A 16295-nucleotide genomic window follows, 5' to 3' on the forward strand; every position below is an offset into this window, starting at 1 on the left:
TGGAATCGGTCCTTCTCCACAATCTTCCTCAGGGTCCGGTCACCTCTTCTCATTGTGCAGCGTTTTTTGCCACACTTTTTCCTTCCCACAGACTTCCCACTGAGGTGCCTTGATACAGCACTCTGGGAACAGCCTATTCGTTCAGAAATTTCTTTCTGTGTCTTACCCTCTCGCTTGAGGGTGTCAATGATGGCCTTCTGGACAGCAGTCAGGTCGGCAGTCTTACCCATGATTGCGGTTTTGAGTAATGAACCAGGCTGGGAGTTTTTAAAAGCCTCAGGAATCTTTTGCAGGTGTTTAGAGTTAATTAGTTGATTCAGATGATTAGGTTAATAGCTCGTTTAGAGAACCTTTTCATGATATGCTAATATTTTGAGATAGGAATTTTGGGTTTTCATGAGCTGTATGCCAAAATCATCAGTATTAAAAGAATAAAAGACCTGAAATATTTCAGTTGGTGTGCAATGAATCTAAAATATATGAAAGTTTAATTTTTATCATTACATTATGGAAAATAATGAACTTTTTCACAATATGCTAATTTTTTGAGAAGGACCTGTATATATATATACACACATATATATATTTTCTATTATTTTTTTTTTCTCCTGTTTAATTCTTAGGTTTAACGTGACCCAGACGAGTTTTTGAGCGGTTCACCCAGACCATGTTTATACAGGAAAGTGCTGCAATACTCAGCTGGACACAAAACATACTGAAGCTCAAACTGGTCTGCACTCACACAATACAAAGACTGAGAATAAATTAATATAAATACTCATCGGTGAGAGCTGTAATGTCGGTAGCCGGTTCAGAATAAAGGGCAGACAGACAAAATCCTCATAAAATGAATACTTCAACAAATTTGATTATGTAAACATATCACTTTACAGCAAGCTTCATGCTCTCTGCTGCGCTTCCGTCTTTCCCATCTGCTGACTGTGACGTGGTGTAGTGTTGGGTTAGAGATGTCAGATTGGGGTTAGTTTAGAGCAGTAGTCCTGGTTGAGCTGGGACAGCTACACTGGATGGAATGGTGGGTCGTGGGTCGTTCAGCCCTCCTGTCCAAAATCCTCTGTGAACTTCTTCACCTTCAGCAGGTCTTCAGTGTTGACGGTGGGGCGTGTGGTCACCAGAGAGCGCAGCATGTCAGACTAACACACACACACACACACACACAAATGCAATTTATAAATAAACGTAATAAATGAATAAATGTAATTTATTCCTGTGATCGAAGCTGAATTTTCAGTCTTCATTGTTACATGATCCTTCAGAAATCATTCTAATACATAATTATGATTGATGCTTAATTATTGTCAGTGTTAAAAATAGTATTTGCTGCTTCATATTTTTGTGGAAGCCATGATACATTTTATTTCAGGATTCTTTGATAAATAGAAATTTCAAAAGCACAGCATTTAACAGAAAATAAAAGGTGTTAGTTTTGTAACATTTTAAATGTCTTTACTGTCACTTTTGACAAATTTAATGCAACCTTGCTGAAAAGTATCAAATTGTTCATATATATTCACACACACAAACACATTCATATATATATATATGTGTGTGTAGGGGGGGGGGGGGGTTATTCTCATTTATTATATTTATATACACACACACAGTATACACAGAGCTGGGTAACTGATTACATGTAAACTGGATTACATAATCAGATTTCAAATATTAAGTATTTGTAATTACAGTAATTTACATTTTAAAACACTCATAATCAAACTACAGTTATTTTTTTATGAATACATAATAAAATTATTTACACAATAGCAATAATTAATTCATAATTTATTGATTCTTCCTAATTCCTCTTCATCTGTTAAATGTTCCTTTCTAAAATGTCCTTCTGCATACATACAGTCAGAAAGTCTCCAGGTTTGTGGGGATTCACACAGGGATCAGTCATTAGTCATATTTATACACCGCATTTGAACACTGGATTTATAAAAATCACTTCAGGTTTAAGAAGTGTTTCAACACTGCATCAACTACTGATGAACACATTCATTTTATTTTATTTTACCATGGCGTTTGTCTTTCAGACACATTAAAATGCACAAATTCATCTGATCCTCTTTCACCTAATATATTTTTATTTGAAGTACACCTGAGATTTTTAAATAAATAATTAACTAATGTGCATGTTCACGGTTCCCTGTAGGTTGTGGTCACATGACATGCAGGTAAACAAATATATGATTTTTTCAGTAAGTGTTTTATTTTAATTCATTTTAAAATAACCCCAAAAGCAAAATTCCCTAACCCTGACGGCTGATTTATATTTCTGCGTCAGACATATGTCGTAGCCTCTTCGCCGTAGGATGTGCATCAGTTTTCATTTATACTTCTGCATCATTGTCCTCGTCAGTGTGCAGTACACATGAAACCGCGAGTCCGCAGTGTCCACGGGCTTGTTGCTGGTGTAACCTGAAGACCACGGCAAAAGCTGAAGAAGCAGCAGCTTGTCAGAGAAGCATCCGCCGTGACGGCGGCAAATAAGTATCAAAGAACAGATCATTGATTTAAAACTACAAAAGAGACGACAATGAGCAGCAGAAGATGGCATTCTTTCAATCTCCACAAGGACTTGTACCACAGCAGAACAACTGTTTGTCACGGACAACAAAGTGATGCAATGCTGCATTTTATAATAAATGATAAGACACTTGTTTTTGCTTTGTTTTATTTTGTAACTTTAAATATATTAAAGTATAAAACACACACAAAACTCAAATACATACGGAGGGAGGGGTACTAGCAGACCAATCACATCGCTTGCGGTCCGTGTAGATTTGACGCGCTGTTACATTTTTGGAGAGGTGCATGTCATGCTACAGCGTAGATTTGACACAGAAGTATAAATCAACCTTAACCCTAAAGTTTTAATTGAACATTTTTATGATTTAATTAATTATTAGCTTTTTGTTAAACTTACAAACCACCTGAAGTTCCTTCACAAACCCAGTTTGGGAAACTTTGATGTTTAAAGTTCAGTGCACTTCATGTTTTTTGGTTGGGCGTTTTTTTGAATGCCGCTCTAGGCAGAGCACGATCGTGCCGCCCCCACCTCACACTCACAATTAGGTATCCTTAAGATGCATGTAAACAAATTAATATTTTATTTATCTATAAAATTACACTAAGACACCGTCTTTAGCCAGAGCAGACTTTCTCTCGCTTTCACAAAAAAGTTTACAACAAAAGCAAAACGTTGCGTCCTTGCTAATAGAATAAACCAGCCATGGTCTGTCAAGTTTCTCCCCGTTAGCTAATGTGCGACTGTAATGAGCCTCTGAAAATCTCCTGTTCCAACTGTCTTTTGGGAAAATGTCGGCCCGAGCCCGACAAGTACATTTTGATTGACAGCTTTTTAAAAGCCCGAACCCGTTTACAGCCCGATATTATTCAAATGTGCGCACACACACACAGCTCTCTTTTTCCTTGTGTCAACAATGAATCATTTATACATGTTTTAACATAATTTATTCATAACTAACGTAGACTAGACCACTTGGAAGTTGGAATAAAGAAATAAAATAAGTCCTCTGTAACATCGTAACATCTCAGCACTCTAAATATAGGCATAGGCTCATTTAGCCTATAAATAGACCAACGCACCAATAAAAACGAGTCTTTTTAACAAAATAAGTTAAGATAAATTTTAAATTAAGATGGGTATTTGGCAATAACGAAGTTAAGATAAAGATCCGACAGATTTGCTTCGCCAGCAGCTGACATTTAATAAAAGAATAATGCCAACAATAGCGTATATACTCTGTCCACATTATGCATTTAAGACTCAATGAATATTTAGTTATCATTTGAAAAACTTTTGCTCACAAAGATTAGGCTAAGCCTACATGTTTTTGTGGAGGAAAATTATTGAATCCACTGTAGATGTCTTCAGCGCGTTCCTGCGCTCACTGATGGTGCGTCATTATTCATTCATTCTTCTCATTATAAACATGGTCAGAACTTTTCCACACCTCAGACTTTGCTTTAGTTGCTGGTGCAACCAAAACATAATCGCCGGAGGCAAGCCTCTGTTACACCTACTCAGCATCCATTTTCGCATCTTTTTCGCGCTAATCGAAACGTATGACATGCCCGCTCGTTAACCTTGCAAACCGGAGCGCAAGCCCGAGCCCGGCCCGAGCCCGCATAAGATGATATAAATTAAGCCCGAACCCGACCGAACCCGTCGGGTCCCATCGGGTCCCGTCGGGTTCGGGCAAAGATCTTCAGCTCTAGTCTGCCTCCTCCAGGACATTACTACCAACGTCCACACCTTCGCTGTCATTAGCATGGTCGCTGCTGATTTTTACTATCCTGTCCTCTTGACTTCCAGAGGCGATGAATTTCAAAAAGGAGCCTCTTTGTTTCTCCAGTGCTTGCTCTTTTAAAAGCCGTCATCTTTTGTACTCATGACCAGATAATTTTATTCGTTTTGACATATTTGAATATACATTAACGTATTTTGCACGCATATCGATGCCGCTCTAAGTGTGGTGGGGGCGCAGCCGGGCGGGAATTTTTATTCTAAATTTAAAGTTAATTTAAATTTATACTAATGGAGTGGGAAAAAATGCTGTTGATATAAGTGCGATAATTGTAACCTAATGTAAAACAAACAAATAATAATAAAAAAAATCTCTCTCGCTTTCGCTCTCTCGCCTTCTCTCTCTCTTGCCGCCCTGGCTGAGCTGCCGCCCTAGGCGGCTGCCTAGTTCGCCTATAGGCACGCGCCGGCCCTGCATAGTTCTCTCTCTCTCACTGTCCTGTCTTTGTTTTTGTATTAGTTTGGTATCAAATTGGATAATTTGGATTATCCTATTTAAATCAATGTTAAAAATGAGATCTAAATATATTGTCTAATGTGTAATTTAATGGATTATGTTACTAACTACAGTGTTATTTGGAATCAGTAAGGGGACATGCAAGATGAAATGAAAATGACATCGAAGATTTTCTAAAGACAGTCTTCCTTCAGAAATACAGTGATATAAAAACATCTGCGCCTCGTTTTGATTTTTAAACGTGCAGTACGTGCTCATTTTTATCCAACAAAGCCTTTTGGAAAATCGGTCAGTTTTGATATTGTGAGCACCACAAATAAATAAATGTTTGGGAAACACATCACATAGCACAACTACCTGAGCCCAACTTCAGTCTACTCATCACCTTAACTTTAACTGCGTTTGTAGACGTCGCCATAGCCAGACTGATAAACAAACACAGAAGTTAACTTAGGGCCAGGCGCGTGCGACCGATTAAACGTCTATATTATACATACTGTGTGTGTGTTTGTGTGTGTGTGTATATATATATATATAGAATACATTTTAAAATAGAAAACAGTTGTTTTATTTTAGTGTGAACATGTAATCTTGGCATCATGCATCGTCTATATTATACATACTGTGTGTGTGTGTGTGTGTGTTCTATATATACAATTGTTTTTATAAGTAGGCCAAGAAACAATAAGACATATATGTAAAGTCATTTTTGAAATACACCCAGAGTTCATATTCAGAGCAAGTAAACTTAGTATCGATGGGCAGAACTACATATTTCATTTTCTATCCACTGATCCTATTTTAATGGTTATATAAGTGTAACAGCAAGTACTTACTAACAGCACATTATGCCAAGCAGACCAGACTGTGTTGTGATAGACAAACTGACAGGGAGACTGTCGGGATCTCACCATGCACACTATGGGCTCCAGCAGTTTGTCACCAGGGACATCCATCCAGGTCATCTCTATGGCATCAGGGTCACCGGGGGAGCACGGGGTCAGGAGGTCATCCACCATCACAGAGCTGTTACTGCGAGACGGCACTCGCACCTGACGAGCCGAAAGCACACGTTCAACTCGCTGTTCTAGATCTATGAAGACTGAAGGGGTCATATGATGACTTTTAAAGTCTTTCGAGTGCTACAAGCTGTTTGTGCATATAAGCAGTGGTGTAATGTAACAAAGTCATAATACTTATTGTATATAAGTATCTGTACTGTACTTGAGTTATTATATTTCAGCCAACTTTCACTTTTACTCCACTACATTACCTAATTAAAATGTATACTTTTACTCCGATACATTTCCGCTGAAGCATATTTGTTACTTAACACAAAATAATTCGGAAGAACACGGACTGCAGGAGAGCAGGTTTAATGAATCAGTGGTCTGGCGTTTGCAAGTCAGACTTTTGCTCACGTGCAAACAAGTGCGTGCACAACCGCTGATGATTCATTTTCCACTCAAGTCGAGTCTGCGTGTGCAATATACAGCATATCTTATGTGATAATATGCTGTGTTTTTGTCATGATGTGTGATCTGACATTATCAAGTATATCACCAAATCACACACAGTTAAAACTCAAAATTTAAGGCATTCTAAATTGTCGACAGCAAAAATGCTTCTGTATTCGTTTTTTATTATATTTAACTTAATCTATATCACACAAAGAGTGTAGTTTTTTTCCAGATATAAGCATGCAAATGTAATAATCATTTTATACAAGTTTAATAAAGTTTGCTTTAAGTGACTTAAATTTTAAACAAAATATAGCTCCTTTTTACTCAATTTTGTCAACGAAAATAGTTCCAAATAAAGATCATAGCACTGTTTTGCGTCTCTGAGCGGTCTCTAAACGGTGTTTACTTATTGAATGAATCAGCTGTTTGAATGAATCGTTTGAATCTCAATGACTCACTCGTTAACAGACACTTGTTGCCACCTACTGGTGGTTTTAATTTCACATTTCGACTATTTCTTTCATATTTTAAATCATTTCAAATATCAGTATTTAACGTTTTATATCAAAAACAAAACATTATTTATGCATCTGTAACTCTCAGGTTAAATGCATCATTGTGCCCTCTGAGATACATTAAACTGTGTGTACATACATCTAAATATCAGTTCAGATGCAGATTCCAGACATGTTTTCTTATGGTGGAATGAAACACACTAAGTACCGATGAAGTGCTTCTTATTCTTACCCAAAGATTCAAAATGGAAGAATTGGTTCATTTTTATATTTATTTGCTCCATTTCATTTTGAATTTACTTGTACTTTTACTTTCAATATTTAAGTATGTTTAATATATAAAAAAAAATATATATTTTTTTTCATACTTAAGTACAGTAAATATCACATACTTTAAGACTTTTACTCAAGTAATATTCTAAACGGTGACTTCAACTTCTACCAAAGTCATATTCTGGTAAGATATCTGTACTTTTACTTGAGTATGGCTTTCAGGTACTTTATACATCACTGTATATAAGATCCGTAAAGTTGCAAAGACTTAAGTCTCAAACCCAAAGATATTCTTTATAAAAGTTAAGAATTGTCCACTCCTTCCTGAAACGCCTCATGTCTCCACAAATCTACATCACTGTGTGGGAAGATTTGCATAACGCCGCCCAAATGTTTACGCAAAGAAAGAAGGCGTAACTTTTATTCTCACTGTAGTATTGTTGTCATGGAGAAGCTGTGTGTTTCCAAATATGGTGAGGGGTGTAACATTTCCGTCACACGCTTGAGGTATTCGGCCAATCACAACGCACTGGATAGCTGGCCAATCAGAGCACACTTCACTTTTCAGAATGAAGAGCTTTGTAAAAATGTATTCGTTTCAGAAGGCGGGGCATAGAGGAGAAACAATAATGTACAGTATGTGGAAAATAATGTTTGTTTGTTTTTTTACTTAAACTGTAAATATTGAATTACACCAAATACACAAAATAATCTTATTTTAAGTATCATCATATGACCCCTTTAAAGAAAAGCTTTCATTTTAAAAATTGAACTTGACTCATTGAACTTGCAACTTTGTTTCTGTCTATCCAAGCAAACAATTCACTGCTGTTGTCTATATTGGCCATATTTTGTCCAACAATGTACAGTCCCATACACATGTACAGCATTTTTTCAAACATATTTTTCAAGGTAGAGATTTTTTTCGTAACACTTTACAATAAGGTTTCATTGGTTAACTTTAGTTAATGTGTTAACTAACATTAACTACCAATGAACAATACATTTGTTACAGTATTTGTTATTGTTAGTAAATCAAAATATGACTGTTCATTGTTAGTCCATGTTAGCTCAGGTCCATTAAATAATATTAACTTCTGATTTTAACAATGTCTTGGTAAATTGGTAATTGTTGAATATCACAAATTAATTTAAAAATTATACTATTATACTATAAATATTCTAAAAAGCAGATCCAGACACAAAGAAGTCAAGTTAAGGCTCATGTATGAAAGCATGTCAACAGAGCTGCTTGACCATCATTGCTTCGTTACCTTTTTGAAGTGCGTAGCGGACTGCACTTTCCTGACAGGCTGCATGAGAGCGTCTCGCACGATGATGCTGATATCGGCTCCGGAGTATCCGTCTGTTTTGCGGGCCAGCTGACGCAGGTCTGCCTCGCTCAGACTGTGAGGCGTGTTTCCCAGGTGTAAGCGAAACATGGCCGCTCTGGCCGGCTCCTCGGGGAGCGGGATGTAGATGCGCTTCTCAAACCTGCACCGACCAGCGGGAGGACTCCACAGATTAAAGACTGGAGCTGAAACATCAGCACTTTTCTACTCTGAAAGCGCTTATCAGACTGACCTTCTGCGAATAGCAGCGTCAAGCACCCAAGGAATGTTAGTAGCACCGAGAACTAATATCCCATCGTTGTTATTACCAACACCTGCAGAAGAGAGACGCCACAAACCATCAGACAATCCCACGACAGAAGAGCTTGTGAGGAAATCCTGCAGCGCTCTGTATGTGGGGCCATTCATTTTCGGTTACACTTCATTTTAAGGTGTCCTTGTTACACACATTACATGTACTTACTATTACAATAACAATAAATTATGATTAATTACATGCAAGTAAGCCTAATCATAACCATATAGTAAGTGCATGTAGTTAAATAATATGACTTATTATTGTTAATATTACAATTGTAACCTTTTATTTTAAGGTGTCCTTGTCACAATGCAATTATACATTTAAGTACAGAGTAATATTAATTTACTACATGTACTTACTCTTAGGGTTAGTGATTGGTTTAGGGTTAGCTGCTTAAAATGTTGAATTTTTTTATGAAAAAAAAAATGAGGTAACACGCAAGGACACTGTAAAATAGTGTTACCTCATTATTTTTTTTTACCTAAAGTTTAAAATGTACTTAAAAATGTCATGTTTAATATTTTTTTTTACCATTTTCTTGTTTTAAATGAATGACTTCTAAAAATGTCAAGTATTTTATATTTTTCAGTGTTAGTTCATGTTAACTTGTGTTTAATTTTTGACAAATCCCATCAATACTGTGTAAGTGAATATAAATATATTACATTTAGATTTAGTCATTTAGCAGACGCTTTTATCCACAGTGACTCACAAATGAGGACAATGGAAGCAATCAAAAACAACAAAAGAGCAACGATACGCAAGTGCTATAACCAGTCTCAGTTAGCTTAACACAGTATACGTAAGAAGGTTGTTTATATATATATATATATATATATATATATATATATAAAATAAATAAAAAGAAAAAATAGAATAGATAAAGAGTAGAGCAAGCTAGTGTTAGAGGCCTTTTTTGTTAATTGTATAATAAATAAAAAGAAAACAAATAGATAGAATACAAATGATTAGAGAAGCTAGTGATTTTTTATGAATTAATTTATTATTATTATATCATAAATAAATAATAATAATAAATTAATTAATATTTAATATTAAAGTTTTAAAATAAATGTATTACGTTTTCTTGTTTTTTTCCATTAGACGACCCTAATCTAACCATTTTGTCTTTCAAACTGAATTGTAATGTAAATAAGTCATGTTAAGGCTCATTTATTCAGCAGGATGTGGTTTTTCTCACCCTGCATCTGCACCAGGAACTCCGTCTTGATCCTCCGAGCGGCTTCGCTCTCGTTCTCATTTCTGGATCCACAGAGAGAATCCACCTCGTCTATGAAGATGATGGAGGGCTTGTGCTGGCGAGCCAGATCGAACAGATTCCTCACCAGTCTGGAAAACAATTCGAAAGCAATCGTTCACCTCATGCAGACTGACAGCCAGCAAAGTGAGCAAAAACTCACTTCTCACTCTCGCCCAGCCACTTAGACATGAGGTCCGAGGAAGACACGGAGAAGAAGGTGGAGTTATTGGCCTCGGTGGCCACAGCTTTGGCCAGATAAGACTTTCCTGTGCCGGGGGGCCCGAACAGAAGAATGCCCCTCCATGGAGTGCGCTTGCCTGCATCACAGCACATACACAGACTGCAGTCTCTCAAACTGTAACTCATACAGGAACTTGAGTCATTAAAATAAAGAGCTAAAAATGTGGACATCGTGGGCAATATTTTTCCATATTCTTTAATAAGATTACTACAAATCTTTGTCATCATTTGGTATAAAAACTTGTGCTTCCATTCAAAAGCTTGGGGTCAACAAGAATTTGTCATGTTTCTAAAAGGAAAGAAGTGTCTTATCCTCACAAAGGCTACATTTATTTGTTCAAAAACAGAGTAAAAAGAGCAAGTTTGTGTAATTTAATATGCATTTTCTTTAAAAGCAATTTATGTCTGTGATCAAAGCTGAATTTTCAGCATCATTACTCAGTGTTACATGATCCTTCAGAAATAATTTTAATATATATATATGTGATTATTATTTTATATCATATTGTTTCAGAATTTGTCAATGAATTGAATTTTTAAAAACTGTATTTATTTATTTATTTAAATACAGGTGTTTATGTTTATGTATGTGTGTATATGTATGTATGCATTTGATTTAGTTTTTTATACTGTCAATTAATAAAAAATAAAAAAAACTTATGACCCCAAACTTTTGTACAATTGTGTAAACTAGGGATGTGTCCAAAGCTGAATATCTTATACAGGTGCTGGTCATATAATTAGAATATCATCAAAAAGTTTATTTCACTAATTCCATTCAAAAAGTGAAACTTGTATATTATATTAATTCATTACACACAGACTGATATATTTCAAATGTTTATTTCTTTTAATTTTGATGATTATAGCTGACAACTAAGGAAAATCCCAAATTCAGTATCTCAGAAAATTAGAATATTACTTAAGACCAATACAAAGAAAGGATTTTTAGAAATCTTGGCCAACTGAAAAGTATGAACATAAAAAGTATGAGCATGTACAGCACTCAATACTTAGTTGGGGCTCCTTTTGCCTGAATTACTGCAGCAATGCGGCGTGGCATGGAGTCGATCAGTCTGTGGCACTGCTCAGGTGTTATGAGAGCCCAGGTTGCTGGTAGCCAGGTACTGGAAGCTTTGGCACTGTGTGCAGGTGCCAAGTCCTGTTGAAAAATGAAATCTGCATCTCCATAAAGTTGGTCAGCAGCAGGAAGCATGAAGTGCTCTAAAACTTCCTGGTATATGACTATGTTGACCTTGGACCTCAGAAAACACAGTGGACCAACACCAGCAGATGACATGGCACCGCAAACCATCACTGACTGTGGAAACTTTACACTGGACCTCAAGCAACGTGGATTGTGTGCCTCTCCTCTCTTCCTGCAGACTCTGGGACCCTGATATCCAAAGGAAATGCAAAATTTACTTTCATCAGAGAACATAACTTTGGACCACTCAGCAGCAGTCCAGTCCTTTTTGAAGCGAGACGCTTCTGACGCTGTCTGTTGTTCAAGAGTGGCTTGACACAAGGAATGCGAAGCTGAAACCCATGTCTTGCATACAGTACGTCTGTGCGTAGTGGTTCTTGAAGCACTGACTCCAGCTGCAGTCTATTCTTTGTGAATCTCCCCCACATTTTTGAATGGGTTTTGTTTCACAATCCTCTCCAGGGTGTGGTTATCCCTATTGCTTGTACACTTTTTTCTACCTCATCTTTTCCTTCCCTTCACCTCTCTATTAATGTGCTTGGACACAGAGCTCTGTGAACAGCCAGACTCTTTTGCAATGACCTTTTGTGTTTTGCCCTCCTTGTGCAAGGTGTCAATGGTCGTCTTTTGGACAACTGTCAAGTCAGCAGTCTTCCCCATGATTGTGTAGCCTACAGAACTAGACTGAGAGACCATTTAAAGGCCTTTGCAGGTGTTTTGAGTTAATCAGCTGATTTGAGTGTGGCACCAGGTGTCTTCAATATTGAACCTTTTCACAATATTCAAATTTTCTGAGATACTGAATTTGTGATTTTCCTTAGTTGTCAGTTATAATCATCAAAATTAAAAGAAATAAACATTTGAAATATATCAGTCTGTATATAATGAATGAATATAATCACGGGTGCACATAAGTGGTCCGCAGGTCCACATGCGCGACCACAATAAAAAATGCGCTTTATAAATAATTTCTGACAGCGCATTTGCGTACCGACATGGTTGACAGCTGTTAATACATAATTACCATTTTAGATCGACAAACTGTACTATATAAGATTTCTTTTCAAATTAAAAGCATAAATCTAGACCAGGGTTATTCAAATCTTGCCCTGGAGGGCCAATGCGGTGCAGAGTTTGGCTCCAACCCTAGACAAACACACCTGAGCATGCTAATCAATGTTTTTGGGATCATTAGAAAATCACAGGCAGGTGACTTTGATCAGGGTTGGAGCCAAACTCTGCACCGCATTGGCCCTCCAGGGCAAGATTTGAATAACCCTGATCTAGACTCTCCGATGCCGCTTTCAAAGCACAATGCAAACCTGTGACATTCATTCACTGACACTCTTTAATCAGCAGCGCTACATCCGGAAGCGCGTATACTTACTTGCCGGCAACCCGCCAAAATAAAAGCCTGCTGATTTTAAGTTTGAATATGATGAAAATGCTTTTGTTTATTTATTTTTAGACATTTTTATCCAAGGCGACTTACAATTGGGGAATACATAAAGCAATTCTTCTTAAAGAGGCAAACAAAGTAGTAGTAAATATTAGCATTTTATTTTTAAGTTTACTATAAAATAATTGTATTTGTATTTAATACCTTTAAGGCCTATCTTTTATTTTTAATAATATTATCACACATTATTATTTATTTTATTTTATTTAAAAAAAAACTGCAATAATATAATAATAATTATTACTAATTAATTTTTTATCGTTATATTTAATGGGTCACGCTATATGCAGTGTGAGGACCAAACCAATGACCAGCACCTGTATATTGTATTATATAAACAGATTCTACTGAATAATAGAACTAATATTTGCAGACTTTTTTGTGTTTGCTGGATAACACAAGCTAGGGGATAGCAAAACATTAATCATACATCAATAACATTAATCTCTCAAATCACCAGGCAATAATAAGTGTGACATGAATGAGTATAAACTGTGGCAATGGCCCACAGACTGACCTGTGAACAGGTGTGGAAATTTGATGGGCAGAATGACCGCTTCTTTCAGGGCTTCTTTTGCCCCCTCCAGTCCGGCCACATCACTCCACCTCACATTGGGCTTCTCCATCACAATCGCACCTGAAAACATCAACCAGCACCTCATCATCATGACAGACAAACAACACGGCAGCTGTGTGTTCCTTTGCATTAACACAGTGAAACACTGAAGACACACAGACTCACCCATCAGATGCTCCTGGAGCTTCTTTTTTTCAGGATTGTCTCCTTCACTGTCACTGTCACTTCTGCACACACACACACACACACAGTTCTTAACTCTGAGCAATGGACTTTATTCATCAACACCATCCAGCAGAACAAACACGAGCTGATAGAGTACTTGTCATTGCTCTGTGCTTCCTTCACTGGTTTCTTGCCCTGTTTGTCTTTGTTTTTCAAGTAGTCCTTGAGTTTCTCGGCTCTGTCCAGATACTGCACACACTTCCCACGGATGCTTTCCTTCGCCTCGTCACTGTGCGCTTCATCTGAGAAACCAAAGGATCAAAGGTGCGTCTTCGAATCTTTCATAAGAAATGTTATATTTACACATGTATTACTGTACACGTATTTAATACTGTAAAGTTACACAATCAGTATTGTTAAAAGCGCTGTATAAATAAATAAAGGTGACATTTTAAATGTAATTACATTTTGATCAAACTTTCATAAAACAAATAAACCCCCAAAAAACGACACAGTTCATGACTTTTGGCTAAGAGTCTGCAGTGGATTTCAATACAAAGCCAGTTCTTCTGAAAAACACTTTTTTTCAAATCTCTCGTTATTTGATATTTAAACATTGCCAGGCCTCGGTGACATCAGCCAAACCAGAAAGTCGTTTCAGAGGGAGAAACAGAAAAATTCCAAAGACAAACTCTCTGTGCAATGAACTGTATACAATAAGAATTTTAGAAAGTAAACGGGGTTCATTTGGAGTTCATTTGGAGTAGCATGCAGCAGACAGAGGTAGCTCACTCACATTTGATGGCGTGCAGGAAGTACTCCACAGCATGCTGGTAGAGTCTCAGTGCCTCCTCGTAGTTCTTGGCCTTGTCCTCCTCTGTGGCTTTAGTGACCATTTCAATCGCTTTCTGAACATGACAGAGTTACTCTATGAACTCACAGACTACTATATGATTTATAAGTGCTTTTTTTTCAGGTGATACCCGCGAAGAGTGTTCGAAATAACATTTTCCAGCAAATACTTCAAGCAAAAGTCAAGCTCTAAAAAGACCTCTGGAAAGGTTGCAGCTTCATTCTGTAAAGAAACATTGTAAGTACATTAAAAGAAAACTGTTGTGTCTATACCCTCAGAACAAACTATCCTTTTTGAATATATTGGTATATTATTTTTTTGGCTACTGAATGTCCTGAACAGCTGTGAGATGTAATGATAAACAGGCTGAAAACCAAAAACACAAAGGTCTAGAGTACAAATTTTGTTGAAATTAGAGATGTACGTCAAACAAAAATGTACAAATCTTACATTTTTAGAGTTCAAAAAGTATGTATTCAAAAACGTATTCAAAAATGTATTCATTTTAAGAATAAAAAGGTGTTTTGATTGAGGAAAACAAGATAAATTGCTAGTTTAAATATTATTTGTTTATCACATGTTCCTCTTAGGATGCCAAAGAAATGGTACAATTGAATGATTTTTATAAACACAGGCTCATCTGCCATTAGGGAACATCTATTCTCAATGCAATAAATTAAATACTTATTTAAGCATTTCACGTATTGTCTTGAAAATACATGCATCTTGAAAAAAATATATATTCTAAACCTGAAAAATAAAGGATATTTATTAAGTATCAAAACACTGGGTACCTTTTGTGTTCGTCCAATTTTTGGATTAAATTCGTTCTTCTGACCTGCTTCATATAATAGGTAAAAACTGTATTTTTAACCCCCAGTAGAAAATAATGCATTACTCAGTAAACACTGCTCAGTGTGTTTCAGTTCCAAAATATATGGCTCAATTTCTATTTTCAAAAATATTTTTATTTGAGTTAAATACAAGTGCATCTAGATTCAGCAACTCTGTGTAGATCTAACTTAAACTGTATTATCTTTGTATATGACGGTTTTCAAACTAATATAATAACTGTGTCATTGTCTGTCAGACTCCTGCCAACAGCTTAGCCATGGATATATATTTTCTGCTTATTCTTTTATTTTCAGAATGAATTCCAAAGAAATATCGTTTAACTGATTTAATTTCAGCAACTGTGTGTTCATTTGATGAACTGTCATTAAATTGTAGACGGTCAGATAAACAGGCCTGCGAGTAATGAATAAATCCACAGCAGCCATTCAAATAATGACTTCATGAAATCATGACATACTTCAACATACATTTCGACTGACATCTCTGAAATAGTCGTTTAGTCCTAAACTCAGTGATATCTCAGATGAATATGAACTGAAGTGAGGTTTGTTCACATGGTTGCTTGACAAAGACAGTTAACATCCTCTCCGATGATTTCTGATATCATGTTTACAACGTTAAACGCTCCTGACGAGTGTGAATTATGAACGGTTAATTTGTTTATTTAATGTCTAGTTATAACATGATTAATTAAGGATGATGATGTACACTCACCTGCAGTGTTGACGTTGTCATTTCATCTCACGCGCCAGCGGTTTCACTGCAGTGCCCTATTAATAGTATTTATAATATACTCAAATCGTCCGTTAAATAACAAGAACAATAAAATAAATAATTTAATGAAGGTTGATATAATGTGATAGAGCAGTGCACATAGAAACGGATTTTACTGCCCTCACTCCCGCACTGTTCTCCGGAAACAAAAGCTCAATGCTTTAGTTCCATATTAACACTATTTAACAC

The 16295-nt window shown here is 36.4% G+C and overlaps 1 protein-coding gene across 1 annotated transcript; it reads right to left on the minus strand.

The window, feature by feature from the left end:
• Positions 1-538: 538 nt before the first annotated feature.
• On the minus strand, positions 539-16220 carry LOC109065805 (vacuolar protein sorting-associated protein 4A). The gene is made up of 11 exons (XM_042752552.1): positions 16047-16220; positions 14421-14532; positions 13782-13926; positions 13625-13686; positions 13400-13519; positions 10137-10293; positions 9917-10065; positions 8647-8728; positions 8337-8556; positions 5723-5863; positions 539-1154 (listed from the first exon to the last, which is right to left on the minus strand). Exons 1-11 carry the CDS (start codon positions 16065-16067, stop codon positions 1053-1055), a joined length of 1311 nt encoding a protein of 436 aa, XP_042608486.1. The 5' UTR covers positions 16068-16220; the 3' UTR covers positions 539-1052.
• Positions 16221-16295: the final 75 nt, after the last annotated feature.

This window comes from Cyprinus carpio, chromosome B25 (genome assembly GCF_018340385.1).
Source record: "Cyprinus carpio isolate SPL01 chromosome B25, ASM1834038v1, whole genome shotgun sequence".
Taxonomy (NCBI): Eukaryota; Metazoa; Chordata; class Actinopteri; order Cypriniformes; family Cyprinidae; genus Cyprinus; species Cyprinus carpio.

Coding starts and splice junctions, on each gene's coding strand:
- LOC109065805 (XM_042752552.1), bottom strand. CDS start 16,067: ATGACAACGTCAACACTGCAG. Junction 14,533..16,046: donor TGACAACGTCAACACTGCAG/GTGAGTGTACAT, acceptor TGTCATGTTCAG/AAAGCGATTGAAATGGTCAC. Junction 10,066..10,136: donor TGGCTGGGCGAGAGTGAGAA/GTGAGTTTTTGC, acceptor ATTGTTTTCCAG/ACTGGTGAGGAATCTGTTCG.